This window comes from Episyrphus balteatus, chromosome 1 (assembly GCF_945859705.1).
Source record: "Episyrphus balteatus chromosome 1, idEpiBalt1.1, whole genome shotgun sequence".
In the NCBI taxonomy this organism is placed as follows: domain Eukaryota; kingdom Metazoa; phylum Arthropoda; class Insecta; order Diptera; family Syrphidae; genus Episyrphus; species Episyrphus balteatus.
Genome location: NC_079134.1, coordinates 106,381,067 through 106,406,583, shown reverse-complemented (window position 1 = coordinate 106,406,583; position 25,517 = coordinate 106,381,067). Strand labels below are relative to the sequence as shown.

Below are 25,517 nucleotides of genomic sequence, written 5' to 3'. Positions count from 1 at the left end.
TAATTACTACACGGCACTAGTAAGAAAGATAGGAAGGATTTTTGGCTGGAACAACGAATTGAAAATATGAGCAAAGAAAAATCCTGCCTACATATTGCGCATATTTTTAGAAAAGTTGGTAGGTCACTTAGGGCCTTTAGATTTTCTTTAACCAGAAAAACATTTCAAGCCGAACAAACCCTGGCAGACACGGTACATGTATTTTATAAGCTTCACAAGTGCAGTAGACCAAATGGACCTACCTAAATGACGTAGATCGTAGACCTTTTATTAATTAATTATAATACGTTGACTAAATTTTTCCATAGGCTTAGTTAAAAAAATGTTGATTTTGGTTCAATTTTATTAATCATAACAATAATACATATTACATATATTGGATTACTTATGCTTATTTTGTTTTTTGAAGGTTGTTCTCCTAAATTCAATGTGTGCAGCCTCGGATAGGTAAAATTATAAAAAACAATATTTTTAAATAGTATCATCGTATTCTTATGAAACATGGCTATTAGTCCAAAATATTTGTGTGAATTAGTTCATTTGAATAGACTCATTGTTAAAGAAAAAATTGACAAATTTTCTAAAATAAGTAATTAATTTGAAAAAATACTGTATCATTTAAAATTAAACGGAAATGTAGTCACATTAGTATTTAATTAAATGCCGTGTTTTTCTTGGTCTGTAGTGGGACCTTTTTATTGAATGAAAATAACTATTTCCGTCGAGTTTTACGGAAACATAATGAAGATTGTCATTGTTGCCGTATGCCAAGAATAATATGCCTTTTCGGTGGATCTTCCAAAAGGATAATGTTCCAAGGTATACTGCAAATGTTTCAAAAGACTTTTTTTTAATGTAACAAAATTAATGTTATGTTTTTTCCGGTACAGTTACTGGACTTAACATCCTCTGACAATTTGTGCAAGTATCATTAAAAAAAATTGAAATAAAGACAATTTCTGGGAAAGAGTTCAGAAAATATGGACAGCTTTTATGGTATACATAAAGCTTTTTTTTTCGAAATCGTGCCTATTTGAATAATTACCAATCACATAGAGTGAGTTTAAAGCATAAACATAATAAAACCACTAACTTTGATAATTTTCTAGAGAAATTAATTGATTAATAATAGTAGGAGAGCTAGTAGCACATTTGACTAAGGTAGCTTTTGTAAGGCCTCAGCGGTGCACATCATAAAATTTAAAAAAAAGTTGGTCTTGTAAGGTTGAAATTTTTATAGCATTTAGTTTATCCATCGAGAAATTTTCGCCAGACTTTTTTGAGGTGCACATTGCACAAGTGCCTGCCAGACTAACTTTAAGGTGTGCAGTTTACTTGCATTAAACTTTATTCCGTAAAGTCGAAATTTATACATATACATATGTGTGTATCTAAGCGATTTTAAGAAGAACTGTGCAATTAAAGCCGGTTCTGGCCAGTATAAGTCCTTATTAGGTGAGTGGAAAGACGCAATTTTCTAAAAAAAATGACTTAAAATAAAAAAAAATATTTAAAAACAACGGCAACACTTACAGTTACGAGTGATACATTTTTTTTAAAACTCAAACTGTACAATTAATCTTAAATTTTAAGTCAAAATATTTTAATTAATCGTTTATGAAATAACCGATTTTAAAGTTAAAATTAGGGGAAAAAACTTTTAAAAAACACGATGAAAAATAAATTTGTCTAGACGGTGAATTTAAATGCAAAAATGAGTGATACAGAAAATTGCCCCAACTGATTTCCTATCAAACACTAAAAACTATATGTTTCTATGCCTTCTAGTTTTTTATCAAATTTTTATTTTTTTATTTATATTTTTTATATTATTTGAAAGAGAAAAAAAGATAAATTTTGCAGACCAATTAATTTTGAAAAAGAACTATTTGACGAAAACAGGATTCGAACCCACGTGAATCAATCAAATTTATCAATCGAACTCCTTAACCACTCCGACACCTAACAAAGTTTGTGCGGGCTAGGAGTTTGTTGTTAATCTCAAATTAATTTCTAAAATGATTAAAGCATTTGAATATTAGTAAGATTTTTTCGGTAGAAAAAAGTACGTGGCAGATCGCGATAGGAAAACTCTCTTCCAGTGTAATTCTTTTTCCCCGGGAAAAAAATCCCATAAAATTGCGATTCTCGAACTTATTGACACTTGGGAAATAGCTCAAAGTGATATAGTTTTTTTTTTATTTGACGTTCAATGTAGTTTCACGAAGAAAAAACAAATATGACCTCGAAAAACATTTGTTTAACGAATTAACAATATCAATATTATGATTGTAAAATCATTATAATATGTGTTTATATCTAAATCAGGTTTAAAATACAGTCGACTCCCTCCAAGTGGAATTTCCACGGGACACCTTAATTTGTTGAAGTAAGAGGGAAATTCAAGTAAGAGTGACTAAAATCATCTTTTTTCTTCCCATTTTTTTATCGATTGGTGCGATTTACGCAAAATCTCCTCGAAATCATGTCATTTACCATACGAATATAAATCTCCTCAAAACAGGATTTAGAATAAATCTCCTCTAAATCGAAAGTGAACAAAGCAAACATTCCCAAATATACCGATTTTGGAAATGTGAACGAACTAATTTTCTTTTTTTCTTTGACTGATGAAAAAAAATGTAAAAACGGAAAATTTTAATTATTTTGTAATCTTATCACGTTTTCGCGAAATATTGGAAACTTTTTGCGTTAAATAAATTTAATACATATATCGTCGGTGAAACCAAAAAACTGTGTAACTCCATTATAGGAGAGCAAAAAAACATATTTGTTTTGAAGGCATTTGTAAGAGTTTTCATTTTCTAATTTGCTAATAAAATAAAAACTATGAACTTTAAGGGGATTCTGAGTTTAAGGAACGGTAAAAAATAGGTTTATCTAACAGATGGCATTCAAATCTAATTTTCAGAAAATTTGGAGTTACACGGTTTTCTGGTTTCACCGACGATATGTAGATTTAAGGTGCAGTTAAAATAATCACTTTACATAGCTGAAAATCACTATAAGTAGGTTTTTTTTTTTCATCCAGAAGTATTAAAATCCCAATCGGATTTTTGTTGAACTGTCAAAATAAATCTTCTTATAATTCATCTCATGCCAGTGCACCATTTAAATCTCCTACGCTAAATCTAGATCAAAGCTCTTTTCTACTTGCGAGATTAAGAGTCAGATTTGTGCATCTGACTGCTAAAAGAGGGGGTGACCGTATGTATGTATATCAAAAATATAATCAACAAAAAATTAAAAATTCGATTTCCAAAAGAGTGAAATAACATCTGAAATCAAATTAAGCTCCAAAACAAGTATGCAATTTGATTTTTTTATTAAATTCATTTTTAGAAAAAAACTTTTAAAAATCTTTAGAGCCGTTAAAAAAAATAATTTTTTGAAAAAAAAAAATTATTTTGTTTTCTTGAAAAAAAAAATTTTTTGTTTTTCAAAAAAAAAAAAATTTTAATTTTTTTTAATCCAAAAATTATACAAAAGACATACAAAGTCTTTGCATAAAAAAATCATTCAAATTACACCTGGTTTTTATGGTTCTATGGCAGGTACCATTAATAATGATGAAAAAAAATTCATCAAAAGATAGATGTTTATTTAAATAAAATCGTAGGAGCCGTTTTTTTGAGAAAAATTAAACTTTTGGGCAATTCCATTATCAAGGGTGCAACATTTATACTCATTCGAAGCTTATTTACATACAAATACAAAGAAATTTTAATTAAACTTTAACTTGAAAGCGTACATTTAAACTTGTTTCTTTTTGATTTAGCTATAAAATTTAAATTAAATAAGTAAATGGTCAATAGGAAGGGTTAAAAGTGCGATCGCGGGTGCAACAAAATCGGCCCTACCTAGATCTAAGTACAAAAATATAAAATTCTGTTAATTTTCAAACACTTTTGATCTTTTACTTACATATATCGAATAACATTAAATCAATAATCTGAAAACATAAAAAATAAAAAAGAAAAAGAATACAATGAAAAAATACAAAGAGGAATTTCAATTCGAAGCTATCGCGGGTGCAACACGTTTAAAAGGCAACCGAAATTAAGTAACGGTAAGGAATACACGAACAAAATATTATTTTCTTGTATACAAATAAATACCTAACATGTGCCACCACATGTCTAACAAGTAAGTTTAACCTGAAGCTGTCGGTAATGGAAATTTTGAGCCTGTATTACCAGCCATGATATTAGCAGTTCGTACCGACTCTTTTGCATTAAAGCCTTCCCCAGCGGAAAAAAATACAAAATGTTTCTGTTAAATTTGGCATGTATTTATTAAATACAGTTTTTACATGTTATTATTACAAAAAAATAACAAATATTGAAATTTAGAAATTATGACGGAGATCGTCTCTAGCGGAATGGCCCTTTTCCAAAATTGGTATATGACAGGTACCGTTATTTTTGGTCCAAAAAATTTATCTCCAAAAAGACCTCTGTACAGGATCCAAAAACTGCTACATACCAAATTTGAAGTGGATCGGCCCAGTCGTTTAGGATGTAGCTCTTTATACAGACCGACAGACATCCTGACAAAATGACAGACGGACTTTCGAGACCCCCTTTTTCGCATTCTCTGTCATCGTAATGTCGTGTTTGATTGTTATCTCAACTTTTTTTACGAACGCATAACTTGATATACAGTGGCGAGCAAAAAAATAGCAGCGCTTTGAAAAATATTTTAAATAAAGCGTTAAACATTAAAAAAGCTTTGATTTTGGATATTTTTTTAAGTAATACTCCTTAAGTTTCATTGAAATTTAATTTTGAATAAGAATGGAATTTAATTTATTTCTAATAAGCTAAGAAATAATCCAAAAGCTAAAAAAACCTCAAATAAAAGCGAGCAAAATAATAGCAGTGATTTTCTTTTTCAAAACTTAAAATAAAGGGAGTTATGAACCGTTTTTGAGCAGGTTTGGTGATCTATAACACCTCAAAGATCTCAGGGACTTTGCGACTTCATGGAAGGTCGTTGCGAAGCGATAATGAAAAATAACGGTCATAGGAGCAAATACTACCTTTTTTCTAATAAAATACCGTTTAGTTAAACTTTTTCACCCTTGTTTTATTAGAAAAAGAAAATCACTGCTATTATTTTGCTCGCTTTTATTTGAGGTTTTTTTAGCTTTTGGATTTTTTCTTAGCTTATTAGAAATAAATTAAATTCCATTTTTATTCAAAATTAAATTTCAATGAAACTTAAGGAGTATTACTTAAAAAAATATCCAAAGTCAAAGCTTTTTTAATGTTTAACTCTTATTTAAAATATTTTTCAAAGCGCTGCTATTTTTTTGCTCGCAGCTGTATGTATACTACCTATATCGCAACTAAAAAATGATTACCTACTGATAATAGTGACAAAGGAAATAAGCAAATAAAAAAAAATAAATAGTTTCTATATTTTTATGGTATTTTTGGTTGTTTTCTTGCGATTTGCACTTTTTTAATACAAATTACACAGGACTAATTATATTTATTGATATATTTTTAACCTGATTTAGATATAAACACATAATATTATCATTTTACAATCATAATAATATAGATACACGTTCATATAAAACTAATTAGTAAAATAAATGTATTTCGATGTCCTTTATTGTTTTTTTTTTTTTTTAATTAAATTAAATTAAATTATCCCACGCCTCTTTCCCTCCCAGATACCGAAAAAAAGGGTAGGAAAAATCAAAAAATAAAATGAAAAAGCATGCTTAAGCACTTGTGAGATCAGTAACAAAAATTCCAGTTTCAGTTTCTCTTTTACTATTTACTAATCTTTAGGTCCAAGAGGGATATAAAATACCATATAGAAAGTTTTTTTGTGTGATATTTCTGTTTGTGCAATCAAAAATATTCATATTAAAATTCATTAACATTACGTCATTCTGAAAGTCTAATCGAAAAAAAATCTATATGACTTTGAGGGGGCCTTTTGTATATTAAATTTTGATAATGAATGTTTTTTGTTATATGATTCGTGAATTTAGGAAGCTTGGGGCACACATTGAATTTAAAAAAAAATCTTGCTTACATATATATGAACGACACCAATTTACATACATTTATTTTGGAAATCCCCAAATATTCTTAAGCCGGGATACATACACTTTGCTGAAGAGTAGTACTTTTCAAAAATTTCTCAATTAATGTGTATTTATATAACAATCATTGTAAACTGAACTAGAAATTAATTCAGTGAAACTCACAAGTAGATAGGAATTTTATTTTTTTTTTATACAGGGTGTCCGGTATAGAATGGATAAGCCTGAATTTCAGATAATTACCAATAGGAAAATAGCCAATTATATTTCTGTGATTTTCTATTAAGGATTGTAAAAATTGTAATTCTTGTCTTTGTCTTTAAAAACAGTTGATTTTTAATCAATAAAAAGTCTATAAAAAATGAAAAATGAATTATTATTAAGAGTTGAAGACATTGTTAGAAGAATAAAAAATTGATCCAAAATCGGAGCAAAATTATTAATACTTAAATTCAATATACATTCAATTGATTTCAGTTTATGTAAAATCGAATTTTATACAGAAGTCGACTTTAAAAAGGATATAAATTTCAAAGATATTATTAGATGCTACTAACACGAATGTAAGAGTAGACAAATTTCTGCTTAATCCCGATTTATAGAATATTAAGAGATCCCAGATACCTATGATTTCACATAATGCTCATATATATGTTTGTACATACATACATTCAAACTATAAAGTAAAGTATACTATATATTTAATGTTATATAGTTTTTTTTTCATTTCAACTAACTTATTTTGACTATTGCAAACCTTATAGGAATTTTTTTTTTACAAATTGCTATTTCTAACACTTATGCAAAATTATTTAATTATTATCAGAAGCCAAGCTGAAATTAATTATGAAAAAAATTCTTACACTGGAATGTTAAACTTTGACAATTTTTTGAACTTTTTTGTTAAGGTTACGGTAAATAAGTTAGGTGTGGTTTTTGTTTACTTGATTGAAGCTTTAAATTTATATTTCTTTTAATATTCAATTATTATCCTCGAAGGTTATAATTTCTACCTTTGTTATTTTCTTCGGATCAGGTGTACCAGTTTCCAAAACTTCAACCTTTTGGTAAACATTTGGGGAATTTAGCCATCGACTGCGGTCACCTCCTTTGCGCCAGTCCCCTTTTTTCCAAATACTGAAAGAGAAAATAAAAACATGACATGTTAAAATTTTTGTATATTTCAGTTTTCAGATATTGAAAGACAGACACAAAAATTATTATATAGAAAAAAAAATTACTTATTATGTAAGAAACAATTACATTTCCCAACACACAAAAACTTTCTAGACCGTTGTTTATCATTTCTTACTAAATTTATGGTGCTGATTCCAAAAATAAAACATTAGTTTTTTTTCTAGCAGCTCTAGTTTTTAAATTATTCATACATGAAAAGGCATAGAAAATCCTACGTTTTTTTTGTATTTTTATTTTACTTACTGACCCGAAATTCATTACTTTCATAACAAATTTTCCCAACAAAACTTTAATAACAAAATCTAGAAAAATAGTATGAAATTACCCCAAAAATATGAAAAAATTAAAATATCTAAAAAAAATAGAGCTCCTAGAAATTGTGATTATTAGGCTTAGTGAACCCAAATGCATTAGGTACGATAAGAAAATTTCTGGAAAATGTTAACAAAGAGTTTTTTTGTGTACTGCTTAGATGGACCTGGTAAAATTTGGAGAAAGATAAAAAAAGTAACAAAATCCTATCAAAAAGGTGGTATTGATTCGTTTATGGTATGGGGTTTTTTGCTAGCTTTTGGTGTGGGTTACTTGGTCTTCTTGAGGAAGCAATGGATGGGTATTCTTTTTTATATATTTTATAGACAAACCTGCACCAGAGTGTCGAATAACTAGGCTAGGATGGATTGTTTATCCTCAATAAAGGTACGACCCTAAGGAAAACTCGGTCTTTTTGAGTGAATTTTTGCTCCAAAACTTTCAGAACCAGATTCAAACGCCCCCCAGTCACTCGGTTTGGATACTATTGAGCATCTGTGAGACCATTTGCTGAGAAAAGTAAGAAAGCATTCAAAGGATTAGTTGAAACGAGTCTTATAGGAAGAGTGGGTAAGATTCGCCCCATATGTTGCAAAAAACCTATTAAAATCAATGCTGTCAAGTGAGTCAAGTCTAGTGGTAGCCTAAAATGTATTAATTCCCAAAGGTATTTATACTTTTAACATCGATTTTCATTGTTTTTTCTTCTCTGTATACTTACTTTTGTAATGCGAAATTTTGTGCTGTGTTTATTTTTTTGTCAGTTTTTCACTTAGTATTGTTTATTTGACAATTTTTTTTTGTAAATATGTATTAATGAAATAAAACCACATTTAAATTTTTTTCAAAAATGTGTTAGATTTTTTTAGCGGTCTTGGTTAAAAAAAGTTTAGGGGTGTATACTGTGACTGAGTGTACATACATAAAATTAGGTATAAATACATTAAATGAGAAAAAAATCAGTAAACATTAAACATAAATACAAAAAAAGTTTATAAGCGTGGTACACTGGTTTTTAGTATTTTTTTTTTCAGACTAGTTTTATTAATATTAAAATCAAACATATTAGTATTCAAATTTACAAGCTTACAAATGCGTGTTAAGGGCACATGCATATCATAATTAGTACGGTGTTGGAGTAATTTTATTAAATCTAAACTACGAAAGTTATATGCACCTCTTCGGTAGTTAAAATTAATAGAACTAAGCAGATCAGGTGGTCAATTCCCGATATGTGAAACTGTGAAGTGATAAAAATAATATCATTTCAATTTTCACAGCGTATTTTCATTTTATGACTTCACAGGCATCCCTTATGCGATTCTCAAACTCAATGTGATAAGTTGTGTACTTAAATGTATTAAATGGAAAAAAAACTTTCATTTTTGAAAAAAAATAGCTTGTATGAACAAAAGTTTTCATAATAAAGCTAAGTATAGCAAAAAAAAAAAAAAACAATTCATTTCTTATGGGAGAGATTTTTTCTAGATTTTTTTCCGAAAAAAAATATTTTTTAACTCACCACAGCTGTAAACCAAAATCGAAAAAAAATTGTATTCACCACGATTTTTTTTCTCGCAAAACAATGTGCAGCCCATTGTTTTTGCGGAAAAAAACTTACAACTGTCATCTGTTTACCGCAGATATTTTTTTTTTTTTTTCAAGAAAAAATTTTTTTTCTTCACCGTTCATTTTTTATCATAAATAACTCTATGCTAGGTTAAACAAATCCGAATTAGCCTAGTGAGTAAGGCGGTTGCCTTTTACTCTACTGGCCTTAGTTCGAATCCGGGTGTAGTTGAGATTGTTTATTTTTTTCTTCACCGTTTACTTTTTTTAACATAAATAACTGTATGCTAGGTTAAACAAATCCGAATTAGCCTAGTGAGTAAGGCGGTTGCCTTTTACTCTACTGGCCTAAGTTCGAATCCGGTGTAGTTGAGATTGTTTATTTTTTTTTAATTGTGTTTTTTATTTGTTTATTATTTTTCACAAGAATATTGGGTTGTGATACATAACACTGGTCTACAAAATTTAATTTTTTTTTGGTGCGGGCACTTAAATATACTTTTCTATAGGTTTTTGATGTGCTGAATTGAATCAGAATCAGTCAGAAATATCCTATCAGCTCTCGTTTTTGAAATATTACCGTTTGAAAGTTAAAAAAATCGTGTTTTGACTTATTTTGAAGTTAACAAGATTTTCCCCACAAGAACCAAAATATACTTTTCTGAAGGTTTCCGGTGTGCTGAACTCGAACCCGAAGTCAAAAATATCCTAGCAGTTCACGTTTTAGAAATATTTTTGTTAGAAAATACAAAAAAACGTTTTTTTACTACTTTTGGTGTTATGCCTTAATTTGAAGAAATTTTTTTTAAATATAAATCATAACGGTTTCTATAAGAACTATTTTTTTTCTCACAAGACCCGTTTAAATTTTCGAAATATCTTTTTTATTGCGCGAGATATCTTAAAATGAAGTAAGTGTTTATGGCTTAATTTATCAAAAAAGGAGATGAAAATGTGATACATTATGAGCCGTATGCATAAAAGGTAGCATATGCTTTTACTAGTAAATTTTAATAGTATTTACTACTTTCCATATGCATAAAAAACATAGTAAATGCTGGAAAGGTAGTATTTACTAGAAGAATAGTATTTACTAGTTTTGGATGAATTTTTATAGTAAATACTGGTTTTGGTATGCATAAAAAACTAGTACGAACTTTTACTTTCTAGTATTTACTGCTAATTTTTCAAGTTTCTAAATACCAACTTGAAATGAAAATGAGATACTTTGCGGTTCTCTTACTCTGAAAGTATAACTCCTAGAGAAAGATGATGTACTAAAGAATGAAAGATAATTATATTTCCAATATAAAAAGTGCTCGCAAATTTTCTGTCGAACAGTCGTTCTCTAGATATTGAGACTTATGCGTTTTTCAAAATGGCGGACGCCCCACAAGACCAATCAATACACAAACTGAGATTTACACTCAGGATTAACTCCTCTTCAATACAGCATCCGAACTTAGCTGACGTCAAAACACGTACAGTGACGAGCAAAAGTGGTCAAATGTTTTGCCTTTTTTGAGAAAGTTGTTTTAACTTAGTGTTCTTTACATGAATTAAATCGTTTTTATTTTATTATTTTTCAATATTATACCACCATTAATTTTCCTGATTAAAATTTTAAAAAATGCTTCATTGTCCAAAAATGGAGAGTATCATATTGGTATTTGGACTTGACCAATTCTGCTCGTTTTGGAAAAAGGCTTTTGTTTCAATATATTGAGTGTACTAGAATTAATTTTTACCACTTTTAACCACTTTTAACAATGCCTCGAGATAGGATCTATCAATCTGTGAAGAAATAATTTTAAAATTCGGTCGTATTTCAGCTTAATGGAAAGCTCAAAGCTCATCGCTTTTAGATTTGTGTTTTTTTACTGCGCTTACAATTTCTTCAAAAATTTCAACAGATTTTCAGCCAAAATGGGTCAGGGCCTTATGCTGACTACGCAACTTCTGAAATTTCTGATTTCCGAAGCAATATTTGACAATTTTAAAGGTTTTGGTGGGGTCTTCATCTAGTTGAAAAATTATATCAGACAACACGGAATCTTCTTTTGCCAAAAAATTTGGTAAATTGTTTCGTTTTATATCAGGATAGGTTTGCTTGTTCATTATTTTTTCAAAATAAGCTAGCAATCCACAAGATAACACCGGAAAATATTCTTGAGTCCATAATAATTTATGTCCGTTCTATAAACTTGATAGTGCTGAAATGTTTTTTCCAGTTTTGGATAGTAACTAGATTTGCATTCTATTTCTTCTGTGTTCTCGTCAATCCAATCACCTTTTCCCATTGGTTATTGATTCCTTTTTGTGGTTTTAGTTAAAGCTTTAGTAAAAGTTTTAGTAAAAATTCATCTAACCTAACGATTTTTGACTTGAAAAAAGGTTTGGTGATGTTCTGTTTGAGTTTTTGGGGGGAGTTCCCGACCTTTGATAAAATTTGAAGATATGATGAAGAGGAAAATCTATCTTGATATAAAACGGTACAATTTAACAAGTTTTTTTTGGCAAAAGAAGACTCCGTGTCGTGTGATATCATTTTTCAACTAGATGAAGACCCCACCAAAACCTTTAAAATTGTCAAATATTGCTTCGAAAATCAGAAATTTCAGACAGTTGCGTAGTCAGCATAAGGCCCTGACCCATTTTGGCTGAAAATCTGTTGAAATTTTTGAAGAAATTGTAAGCGCAGTAAAAAAACACAAATCTAAAAGCGATGAGCTTTGAGCTTTCCATTAAGCTGAAATACGACCGAATTTTAAAATTATTTCTTCACAGATTGATAGATCCTATCTCGAGGCATTGTTAAAAGTGGTTAAAAGTGGTAAAAATTAATTCTAGTACACTCAATATATTGAAACAAAAGCCTTTTTCCAAAACGAGCAGAATTGGTCAAGTCCAAATACCAATATGATACTCTCCATTTTTGGACAATGAAGCATTTTTTAAAATTTTAATCAGGAAAATTAATGGTGGCATAATATAGAAAAATAATAAAATAAAAACGATTTAATTTATGTAAAGAACACTAAGTTTTAAACAACTTTTTCGAAAAAGGCAACACATTTGACCACTTTTGCTCGTCACTGTAGGTATCTAGTATATACTATTACTTTCAGATGAACTAGTAGTATTTACTGGGATGAATCCAGTATTTACTACTAGTTTATAATAGCTAGTAGAAGCTAAGGTTTATGCATACCGAATGTAGTAAATACTATTATTTTCAGCTTCTACTAGTAGTACTAGTATTTACTATAAACCTTTTACTACTAGTAATTACTTTTTTTTATGCATATGCCTCATTATAATAAGCCATAAAACTGACGATATCTCGAACAATAAAAAAGATATCGAAAAGATTTAAAAAATTCTTGAAAGAAGGAAAATAGTTCTTACCGTAATAAATTGTATTAAAAAGAAATTTCTTCACATAAAAGCATAACCTCAAAAGTAGTAATTTTTGCAACTTCTAACGGTAATATTTCAAAAACGGTAGCTGTTAGGATGTTTTTGACTTCAGATTTGAGTTCAGCACACCAAAAACCTTTAGAAAAGTATATCTTTATCTCGGCACCAAAAACGTTGTTGACTTGTGTAATTTATCATGTGAAAATATTTAGACATTTGTTTCACAAATCAAGAATCGAATTTATTATGAAAACGTGATAAAACTTATCACTTCACATTTTCACAGATCGGGAATTGACGCCCAGGCCCATCAATTACACCCGTTATAAGTTGATGAATAAATACAAGGTCGTTATTAACTCCTCTTTGAGACAAGGTTTGAATCTGCAGTAGGTTGATTCGATGCTCATAGGAAGGAAGGTTAAAAGGGTCCGTCCGTCCACGGTAAGCCTTTTAAGGCAAAACGAATAAAATTACGTTGGACTGATTCTATTCTTTCTATATGGATGCTATAAAAAGGTGTCCAAACTTGAGATGCGTATTCTAAGTGGGGGCGAACTAAGCAGTTGTAAAGAGCTAATGTAACGTAAGGGTCCTTTCACTCTTTCGACCCACGCTTGACAAAACCTAACATATAATTGGACTTGTTTACAATCAGGTTTATGTGCTCTGTGAAATCGAGGTTGGAGTTAAAGTTAAAATAAGCATAACTTTTGAAATAAGTACGAAATTACAAATAAAAAAAAATACACTCATGAAACTTGGCAAAAAGTTTGCTTTTGGGATAAGAACCAAGGATAAATAAAGTCTATAAAAAAAAGTTGGGTGGAAGGGTGTTTTTTTCGCGGGCAAGAGGGAGGGGATGAAACTCAAAAATATACTGAAAAAAATTGTTTGTCGAATATTATCATATGACACATGTTTCTAAGGTATTTTTTGATGCTGAGTCTAATGACATTAAAATAAAGTCAATACGATTGCTCTAAGAAAATTTATTGCCGATTAAAAACAAGGGTGCTTGTTTTTTGGCCTCAACAGGTAAAATATAACCGAAACCCATGTGAAAAGCATGCTACACTGATGAAATTCGGCATGAAGGTTATAGATAAAGCAGGGAAAAAGGATTCAAAAAGTTTTTAAAAATATTTTTGCTGAAAGGGTGTTTTTTTGGTATAATAATTAAGAATCTATAAAGTGTACAAAATTATTTTGAGTGAAAGGGTGTTTTTTTTTTAAATGGTGAAATTCGGAAAAAATTGTTACACCAATGAAAATTAGTAAAAATGTTTCGTTTATAACAGCAACCAAGAACCCAAACTGTCTATACAAATATTTTAGGTTAAAGGGTGTTTTTTTTTTTTTAAATAGGGAAAATCCGCGATAAGTCCGATAAAATCAATGGTGTAAAAGTTACCCTTACGAAATTTATTAAAAATGTTGTCTTTTCAATAAAACCATAAATTTTTTCATGTGAAAGGGTGTTTTTTTAGGATATAGATATATAGAATATTTGTAGTACCCTATTGAAATTCATCAATTTTGTTACTTTTAAGATAAGAAACAAGAATCTAAAGTGTCTATAAAAATATCATGGTTAAAAGGGTTTTTTTTTGAGTGATAACAAAGATGATGGGTCACCCTAATGAAATTTGGTAAAAACATTGAATTTGGTATAGAAAGCAAGAATAAACAGTTTTCATAAAAAAAATTTAGGTGAAAGGGTGTTTTTTTTTCGAGACAGTAAAATCTGTAATTGGTTCCAAAAAGCCAATGATTTGTGTAAAACGTCTAAGAACTTAAGTATAAACGTTTAATTTGTCATCAAAACCAAAAATAAAATGAATTATTACATTATTAGCTTTTTGGGACTAATTACAGATTTTACTGTCTCTTTAAAAAAAAACACCATTTCACGTAAATTTTTTTTATGAAAACTCTTTATTCTTGCTTTCATTAGGGTGACCCATCTTTTCTGTTTCCACTCACAAAAACACCCTTTTAACCATGATGTTTTCATAGACCCTTTAGATTCTTGTTTCTAATCTTAAAAGTAACATAATTACCGAATTTCAATAGGGTACCACCAATATTACTCTAGTATTACACACTTTTTCAAATATACCCATATTTTCTCTACACCTAAAAAAAACACCCTTTCACATGAAAAAAAATTATAGATTTGCTTTATTCATAATTTCTATGGGAACATATTTAATGAATTTTGTAAGGGTACCTTTTATACCATTGATTTTATGGGACTTATCGCGGATTTTCCCTATTTCAAAAAAAAAAAAACACCCTTTCACCTAAAATATTTATATAGACTGTTTGGGTTCTTGGTTCCTGTTATAAATGAAACATTTTTACCAATTTTCATTGGTACTAATTCCAGTTTTTGTGCTACTAATTCCGAATTTCATCATTTCTTAAAAAAAACACCCATTCAACTCAAGATAATTTTGTACACTTTATAGATTCTTAATTCTTATACCAACCAAAACTTTTACACCAAGTTTTAAAAATTAATAAAATGTAAGTCAGCTGTTATGATACCTTTCTCACACACAACTTAACCCATAAAAAAACACCCTTTCGCCAAAAATAATTTAAAGAACTTTATGAATCCTTTGTCCTTGCTTTATCTAAAACCTTCATCCCGAAATTTATCAGTGTAGCATGTTTTTCACATGGGTTTCGGTTATATTTTACCTGTTGAAGTCAAAAAACAAGCACCCTTGTTTTTAATCGGCAATAACTTTTCTTAGAGCAATCGTATTGACTTTTTTTAATGTCATCAAAAAATACCTTGAAAACATTTGTCATATGATCATATTCGACAAACAATTTTTTTCAGTATATTTTTGACCTCCACCCCCTGCCTCTTGTCCGCGAAACAACACCCTTCACCCAACTTTTTTATAGACTTTTTTTGTACTTGGTTCTTATCCCAAAAGCAAACTTTTTGCCAAGTTTCATGAGTGTAACAATTTTTTATTTTTTAAATGCCTCTTTTACCTGTACTATTAGAATTAACACAAGCGATCTGATAGGAAGTCTAACTCAGGCAATTGCGTATGCCGACGATCTAATTGCGTACAGAACAGCTCCAAAAGTTGAGGTCATCAGAATTCTCTTGCAACGTGACTTTGACAAAATTCTGCGATATTGTGATGACTGGAAGTTAAAAATCAACTTTCAGAAATCAGAAACGATTCTATTTCGGACCAAATTTTATTATCTATATTTCAGTAGACATATGGATGCTGCTCTGGCCAGGGCTAGAGGAACTTTAGCTTTGACGAAACGGCTGTTTTACAGCAATCGGCTTGACACCAGGGTTAAGGTGATTTGCTACATGGCCCTCATCCGGGCGATTATTGTCTATGGATGCCCTGTGTGGTTCAACGTTGCTCCATCTCAAATGGAAAAGTTTCGGGTGTTTGAAAGCCAGTGTCTTAGACGTTGCCTGATTATCTACACGCATTACTTTTCCAATGAGGTTTTATACAATAGGGCCAACATAAATAGAATTGATAACTTTATGCTGAAGTTTGTTCGTGGCCACGTTTCAAGAGCGTTGGCCTCTTCAAATAGCTATATTTTTAAGGCTTACTACCCTAACGACGAATACTTCAAGAGTGTGTGTTTAAGGGGCTATATTCCGCCTCTATTTAGACAGTCGGTGGCTTGTACAGGATAGATTTGAAGCTCCGCTAATCTACCACATCCGGCGAAGAACCGTGGACAGGCGATTGCTGTATGACCGTGACATCCTCGCATTAGGCGCAGAAGGGGGTCTTCGGTTCAATAGGAGTGTGTCCGATAGGGTAAAACAGGAGAACCAGTTTTGGTGGCTTAGTAATATGTAGTTTGAATAGTTGTTATGTTAAGGGGGGAAATGGACGACAGCTTTTTGAATAATTTTTTTTTTTTTTTGAAACCCGAAAGCATTTATTGAAATATAGAAAAGTATATGATATTATTGACATTATGAAGTATTAATAAAATGTTTTTGAAGTAAAAAGAAAAACAAAATGGCGGATCTACAGCTCTTTAAAGTTGACGCCTCGAGTTTGCGCAGTGCAATGCCCAGGTCCAGAAAATTATTTATAATCAAAAAAGAAATTTTTTTCCAATAAAATATATTTATACGCATTACATGAACCTAAATTTAGTAAAAAAAAAAGTGTAAATTAAAAATTAGAGACCAAAAAAACGAAAAAACACAATGTTTTTCTTATAAACAAATTGTTAAAAAAAATATTTATTGTAAAAATTTTATTGAACTTTAAGGTTCATGCAATGTGCATGCAATTAGTAATTTGCAATTTATTTCACGTCAATAGCTTTATTAGTTTTTGAGGTACGTTGCACGGCGCGGAAAAAAACGAGTTTCGAGAAAAACACGTTTAAAGTTTTCGTTTTCGTACTATGGTAGGTTTGGAGCGCATGGGTTTCGGGACTATCTAGGGTCTTTTGAGGCTTCATTTTAGGATAAGGTCTTTGTTTTTCTATGCTTTGGCCGGCTTACATAGTTTTAACTGTTTAGTTTTAAGTGGGGACAGTCGGGGTGGCACAAAAAAAAAAATAAAAAAAAAAACACAAAAAAAAAATACAAACATAAAAAAAATAAAAAAAAAAAAACAAAAAAAAAACAAAATTGCTTGCTGTGGCTGTTCTAGTTTTTAAGTAGTTTATATTAGTTTTTAAGTTTTAAAATAAACAAAATATTGACCAGAATCCAAGTTTTTTTTATAAATTATTTCTTGGAAAAAATAAAACCTTGAAATACTACTTGAATTAAAATAGTTTTTAAGGCCGAAAAGCATAAGTATTAAGAAAAATTAAGTATAACTTAGAGTGCCCGTAAAGGGCCATTAAGTTAGTTGTAAGTAATTGATAAGTAGACTAGTTTTTATGAATTTTTGTCTAGGTTTAAGATAGTTTTAAGATGATGAAAAATAAAAACTAATTTAAAATAGACAAAAAAAAGAGTTGATGCCTTTTACACCTACCGGCCTAGGTTCGAATACCGATATGAATTAAGATTGTTTTTTTTTTACATTATTTTAAAAATAAGAATAAATTTAATTTGTCTTAAGATTCCCAGCACTGTGAACAAGCTAACGATTTTAAAACGAGCTTTGTGTAAGAGTAATTGCATGAGAGCATATAGGCATATTTTTTTATGTTTTTCGCTCTTATTTATTTACCTATTTACTAAATTAAGTATTTTAATTCATTAGCGCTTATAGACCAGTGCCGAAGCCTTCAAAAACAATAAAAAGTAAAAAAAGTCATAGTAGGATAAAACTTATTGGAAAAGGAGGTGAATATGATAAATATGAAAGGAAAAATAATAGGCTATTGATTATGTCGAAAAAAAAACAGGGTAATAAGGAACTAAGACGTTCACGGGTTTTATTGCAGGAATTGTCCTATAAAAACCGCTATCAATTCTTGGTTGCTAAGTTATCGTACTTTCCCCTCAAATGTTTCTTTTTTACTTGAGTAAAACTGAAAATGCGAAAAAAAATATAGGTTCAAATGGCCATACTTCGGTTAGCTTTCAATGAAAAAAATAAAAAGCACAGCATTTTGAAGGAAATTTAATCTCTTTTCTTTTATAAGAGCAATGTTAATATCTATCTCTCAGAGACACAGCCAAAAAAGTAAAAAAAAAAAAACTCAAAAAATCGATTTTTTTAATTTTTTTTAATGATTGTTTTGACTGTTTTGGTAAGGAAATTTTTTTATCAATTTTTAAAAAACATTACTGTTATAGGAAATTTAATTCTCTACAAAAAGTGTTAAGAGCAATATTTCAAAATTTTGCTTCGTTTACGAGATATATTGAAAAAAAAACCAAAAAGGGAGCTTTTGCACCCCTATCTTCAATTTTCACCTTCTCATTAATAGCACTCCGCGGTTTTATTTTCTTTTGTAACCCATTGAACGATTCCTGCAATAAAAACCCGTGAACGTCTTAGTTCCTTTCTAAAAGACATAATCAGTAGCCTATGAATTACGGGCGAGCCGAGCTCGGAAAGTGGGTGGGTTGAGTTTTTAATGGTCAAAAATGGTTTATCTCGATTTCCGGCAAAACTACAAGTCCTATGGAAAAAAGTTGTATGGCAAAGTTGTAGGTAACAAAAGATCAACAACTTTTGTATCGAATATATTTTCACTTGACCCAATGCAGGAAGTATCATAAAATGTATGAGTTTTCTGGTAAACTCGTGAATGGGTCTTTTGTTATTTTTTCTAAGAATTAGTTATTTAAACACTATGGGCCATATTCATACTCATATTTTTAAAGCAATTCAAACTTAGACTGAAGTCTAAAGTTATTACTCAGGTTAGAAGCAGCTCTTTTTCATAAAAAAGAGGTTGTCTGTAAAGCCGGTTTACGGACAATGATTTTACGTGATAACGTCGTCAGAAAACAGGTTGTGTGCTTTTGTTTAAAATGAGTCAATTGAAGCGTTTACTTATTTCAAACAATGATAATTTACAAGAAAAAGCTAAAAAAAATACCTTTTTTATTTTCTCATTATATTAATATTTTTATTTTAAAAGCTTATAAAAAAATATGCAATTTAAATGCCAACTATTTCTTTTTAAGAAGAAACCCATTTTTAATTTTTTACAATGCGCAAAAAGTATAAAAATAATTTATTGAAAACAATCATTTTGATCAAAAAAAGCAAAACAAAACATGAATTTTTATCTTCTCACGTCATTAATTCCATTTTTTTCCCCATCAACCTATACAAAATGTTATGCCATCTGAAAGCTTATTGTCTTAGCTCAAAATATATATATCGATCAGGTCTATGAAACATCTACAAAAAGAGCTAGAATTTTTTGACTTTGATCAAATTTCATTAAAAAAAGCAAAAAAAAACATTTATTTTTATGTTCTCAGGCTATGGAATCAATTTTTTTGTTTGACAACCTATAAAAAATTTTATACAATGTGAAATCTTATTATTTCACCTTTCATATGACGTATCAATCTCATTTCAAAGCTGTCTGCAAGAGAATTTAGAATTTTTCAAAGTCAACCATGTCGAATTTGCAGACTGAGGTTACGGTACTTTCCACACTGGTGGCTGTTCGGGGGACAACAGATCTCCACTGGTGTTTTGAGGTTTTTCGCAAGTTTCTTGATTTAACATTGTGTAGCTTGTAGTTAGTCTACCGTTATGTATGATATACCAAATGAAAGGTAATTGAATCAGGATGCTCATAAAAGTTTAATAAAATTTCTATCTGCTCTTGTTATAAGTTATAATCTGTTGAATTCTAAAACTTTATTTTACCGTTATCTCAAAATTGTGTTTACGAAAATAATCGCACACATATAGTCGTAGTCATATACTCCATATAAGCCGTGTTTTATTGGTAACTCAGTACTAAGCTCAGTAAAATTTTGCACGGGAAACAACAACAAATGATTGCTAAGGATAAACAAAAGTTTTGTATTTGTTGGTTTACAGAGAAAATTTGTTTTTCAACTTATATGTACATTTTTGACTCTTCAACATTATAGAATTATTAATAATAAATAAAAGTAATCGTTTCTTGTTGTTTACATCATAAAATGTTTACTCAGTAAAATACTGAGTACCAATAAAACACGGCTATACTTTATTCCTGTATCTATTAAAGAAAAAAAGGGGTTGGGTTCGATATCCCGCTTTTTATATTCCCGTTTTTTTAAATCCCGCTTTTAAAATCCCGTTTTTCATAATCCCGCTTTTTATAATCCCGCTTTTTATAATCCCGTTTCTTATAATCCCGTTTCTTATAATCCCGAATTTTATAATACCGTTTTTTATTATCCCGATTTTGCAATCAAAACTAGTTGTTTTATTTTAAAAAATCGCGCGATTTTTTAAAATAAAACAACTAGTTTTGATTGCAAAATCAATCATTTAATTATATTTCAACATATATTTGGATGCATTTCAACAGTTTTAATATTTAATTAAATAAAATTTCTTTTACCTGTAAACTCAATTTAAGGTTTTAATCATTTTATGTTTTTTTTTTTTATAAAAGAAATACTGTTTTCATAATGTGTTGTAGGTACATATTCTGTGGGCTTTACGATGCAAAAAAATTAGTTTTTTATTATCCCGCGATTTTTTAAAATAAAACAACTAGTTTTGATTGCAAAATCAATCATTTAATTATATTTCAACATATATTTGGATGCATTTCAACAGTTTTAATATTTAATTAAATAAAATTTCTTTTACCTGTAAACTCAATTTAAGGTTTTAATCATTTTATGTTTTTTTTTTTTATAAAAGAAATACTGTTTTCATAATGTGTTGTAGGTACATATTCTGTGGGCTTTACGATGCAAAAAAATTAGTTTTACTAATTTTTTGTCTATTTCTTATGATTTTTTTTATTTATGCATTAAGCATGTATTTTGTAAAAAACGGGATTTGACGGGATTTAAAAAATCGGTATTTTAGTATACGGGATTTTGAAACTTTTTTTTCGGGATTTTCGAAAAACGGGATTTTAAAAAGCGGGATTCCGATACGCTCCCGAAAAAAAGATAAAAATAAAAAACGGTGAAAATCGGTTAAAAACGGTAAAAAAAAACGTGTTTATTTAAAACTTGTTTCTTCCGTTATCCAGTCAAAACTCACTAAACGATTCCAAGTTTTTGCACATGTATGCATAGGCCAAAACCTATATGTCTTATAAGTTTGAGATATTTTGAACGCTCCAAAAAAAAAGCTAAAAATAAAAAATTACCCAAAAATACCCCTAAAAAACAAGGTGTTTTTCAAAAATTCATATTTCGAAACGCAGAGTGTTGGAAATAAATCCGTATCAGGCGCCTAATTTTTTTTCCCTTATCTTTCACCTGGCATCTTTAGAATTTTCAAAAAAAAATTCCTTTACCCAAAATCATAATTTGGCATAGCCCCAACACTTGTACAACGTTCAAACAAAACGTTATAGCTTAGTTTCAATTTTTTTTAGAATTTTTTCTTAAATGCAGTTATTCTTAAATTAATCTCATCTATCTATAGCAAAAAAAAAATCAATTCTCCCAAATTTCATCTTTCCGTTTTACCCCTGTTTACCCTATTAAATGACGGAATTTTTAAAAATCCTTCATTTGGATTAAGCTTTAGGTGATTATCTTTCAAATAAGCTATAGAAGATTTTTGTATCTCTAATAGTTTATTTTTAATTTTTAATTGAAATTTTTTGCCGCACTGCGAAAGTGCGAGAGTGTAACGTTAGAAAATGGCGTCACTTTTTTGTGTTGGCTGCCATGGTTCATCGATTTATAAGACGTTATCACGTCAAAAAATAATGATTTAGAAGTGGGTCTAAATTGTCTATGAATAAGATAAACCTCAGGCTATCTTAGAAGCAAGAAAGTTACAGCTTATGAAAGAACTATGAATATGGACATTTCCTGAACAAAGTCAAAAATTATTATTATTATTGTTACTGTTTTGTTTTGCCTATAATTTTTCCGAAATAAAACTCAATAACATTAACTAATTTTCCGGCAAAACAAAATCCCAAATTAAAAATTATGAGCAAGAAAACTAACAGTCTTCAAAATTAAATACCTGAGCAAGGAAATATTTTTTAAACGCAATTACAAAGCTTAACATTTCTCCGAAAAAATGAAGACCTTAAAAAAGTTTTTAGTGTTAACAGAAAAAATTATCATGTATAGCAAAGTAAACGTTTTCTTATATCATCGCACACATTTTTTTTTCCAATATACGTCGCTGTATATTATGCTCTTTATTTTTTTAAATTTGGAAAAGTACATCGCGGCCAAAATCGCATGTGTATGATTTACCTTTAATAATAAAAAAAGTTAAGTTTGATCTTACCCTTGCCGATAAAGTTCTTCTTCTTCGAGTAAATAACCTAAAGATGATACAGCCGGTGGAAGTTCAACATCATTTTTCGGCTTAGGCAGTTCAGATTTAATCAAGGGATGACGATATATGTAACCAGTTCGAAAACCAGCATTATCCAGCATACGCATTAAAGCTTCGAACTCAGCACCACCAACACGCCATTTGGGCTGTTGCAGCATCTTATGGTTTGTATCCTTATTATTTTCTGTCTGCGATTCATCCGCAGTTGATGCATCTTCGGATGCGGTTGCACCAAGTACTGTTTTTTTTTCAAAAGCAGCAATGTCTTCAGGTGGTCTACGTGATGCATCATAAATTGCTTTTCGGGATTCGTCGGGAATCATGACTAAGTTATCAACGCCTATTGGCAGTAGCTTTAATTGAGTTTCACATGCTTGTACAATGTGATGGGCAGTGAAGAATGCCTCTTCAATGGTTTCACCGCAGCAGAGTGCTCCGTGATTTGTTAGCAACATTACTTTTGATACAGGACCTAAGTTACGAACAAGTTTTTCTCTTTCTTCCGAATCTGAGAGGCAACCGGTGTACTGATGTGTAGAGATCTCGCCGAGCACTACAGAATCATATGTTAATGGCAAGAGACCTACTCTAAGTGATGAAATAGCAACAACTGGATTACAACCGATGTAAATGGCACAGCGGATATCTGGGCGGGCAGCATGGACGACAGAGTGTAACATAAAATCTACAATCGATAATAAATAAGTCTCAATTCAAGCTTTATAATTTAAAAAAATTAACTCACGACTTTTGTTTACTCCAAAATTAGTCGTTCCCTGCTCAACGACATTGCCCTGCATGTCAACTTTATTAAGCGAGGAAGCCGTAACTTCATGGAACAATAGGCCATATGGATTAACCAAAAATAATTCTTGGTCAACTTTAAGACGAGCTGTGATCTGAGCGCCCAAACCATTTGACCAACCATAAACATCTAGCAGGCGAAACGAAGCTCCCAATTTGCATCTCAGTATTTTTTCACCCTTAGAATAGCCCATAGATTCAACACCTCGAATATCATTTATTGGTAGGACGCAGTTGGAACTTTTAAAAACGTTGCCAACACGCGATGTAGGAATCCCAACGATATCGGACAATTGTTGCAATATTCCGGATGATCCACCTTCTCGAATTTGACTGTCAACAATGCGTTCTAATTCTTCTCGAAACAATTTAGAACCCATGATGGCTTCTACACGTTTGCGACGCTCCATTTCTCTCATATCCTAATATGAAAAATAAAGAGACATTATGTTATTAATTTTTTCAATGTACACTTAATCTAAATATTTTTTATCGGTGAGTCAGTTTCTTTTTTCACAGCTATAAAAAAAGCTGACGCAAGTGGTGCAGAATTAATGATTTAAACTGTATCGCCAGAGGTTCTGGCTTTGAACCCAGCCTCAACCATTTAAACATAGTTTCAAAAAACTCCAAGAATATCCTTATGAAGAATAAGTGCATTTCATCCGTTCGGTTAGTTGTAAAGTTGTTAGCCACTAGACCTTGCTCTATCATAGGGTATTATAGCGCAGTAATGACGACGGTAAAACGCTAAAGAGAAGCGGCCCAGCGCCTGATCCTAACATCCAACTACATGCCAGGTGATGAACCGGGCCCTCCACCGTCAACAGCGTTTAACGAGTTATTAGCAGAGGTCGGTAAGAATGGTTGGGATCTTCTGGCAGGCTGCGTTGCAAACGCCCACCATCTGCAATGGGGCAGTACAGACATAAACACAAGAGGTGAGTCACTTTTTGAATTTATCATTAAAAACAATATTGTGATACATAACAGAGGAACCCACCTTCATTACCAGAAATAGGAAAGAAGTGCTTGATGTAACCCTTTCCACGAACTCTGACTCTATTGAGATAAGTGACTGGAAAGTGTGTAGTAATGTTACATTCTCAGACCACAGGATGATAACATTTCAAATAAGGCATGATACTCAGAAACCCCAGGAAAACTAACTGCGAACCCTATAATAATAAAATTAAGGTCTCATCGTTGGGTAGGTATGTTAGTCAATCACTATTGAACAGCTAAGTTATAGAAGAACTTGTAAATGAACTTACATCAAGCGTAATCAATGCGAATGAAAGCTCATACCCCTTACCCAGAGTCAACTCCGCATGGTGGTCAAACGAGCTTTCCGTTCTAAGGAAAAACTCAAGGAGGCATTACAACAGAGCTAAAAATAGCAACAACCCCGCTGATTGGGATCTCTTAAGAATCAGCAAGAGTGTATACAAAAATCGAACTACCTATACCAAAAGAGCGGCCTGGCGGCAATTTTGCAAGGACATCGAGTCCCACAAAAGACGCAGCCAGGCCAAGGAAAGTTATGTCAAAAGTCCACACTCCTCCGGGCTTCCTAAAATGCCCCGATGATACCTGGATAGAATCTAGCTCTGATTTTGATGCCCAAAATTGTAGCTAATTAAATGTTAATTTGTTGCGCAAAAATTAATTTTGTAGCAAATATATGAAAAACTATTTGAAGAGGTCACTACAAAATTCCTATAATTTATTTTGTAGCGCAACCCAGTCATTTATTTCAACTTAAAGTTTAAGAAGTGCACTTCCGGTTTGACCAGGCCAGTGTAGACATTTAAAAAAAATCACTTTATAATTGTATATAAATTTTGTAGCTCAAACCGTTTTTAAAATATTCAAGATTTTGTTTTAAAGAGATAGCCCAAACGTAACCTTTAAAAATAAAAAAAAATGCGAAATTCAAACAGTTTTTTTTGCAGAAATTTGAAGTAGGGTGTTTTCATAAACGTCGGAAATCTGCGTAAGTTGAATCGTCTTTCTGCTTTGCTGCATTAATGAACACACCAACTGTGCAGAATGTTTGCAGGCCTGCGTAAGTACAATTTTCTGCAGTCACTGAGTGTTCATAATAGTCTTGTCTAGTTCGCGAACGAACTAGTTCAATGAACTAGTTCATCTTGGTGAACTAGTGAACTTAGTTCACTTACTTAGTT

General features: G+C 30.6%; 1 protein-coding gene across 8 annotated transcripts in view; it reads right to left on the bottom strand.

The window, feature by feature from the left end:
• Positions 1 to 25,517, bottom strand: part of LOC129907536 (protein hu-li tai shao) — a 229,736-nt gene that overhangs the window by 137,237 nt on the left and 66,982 nt on the right. For all 8 annotated transcript variants that reach the window (XM_055983813.1, XM_055983812.1, XM_055983817.1 and 5 more), the window contains 3 exons: positions 23,270 to 23,750; positions 22,474 to 23,209; positions 7,099 to 7,222 (listed from right to left, as the gene is read on the bottom strand). In XM_055983813.1, the coding sequence (XP_055839788.1) occupies positions 7,099 to 7,222; positions 22,474 to 23,209; positions 23,270 to 23,750 (1,341 nt within the window). The remainder of the gene's footprint in view (positions 1 to 7,098; positions 7,223 to 22,473; positions 23,210 to 23,269; positions 23,751 to 25,517) is intronic.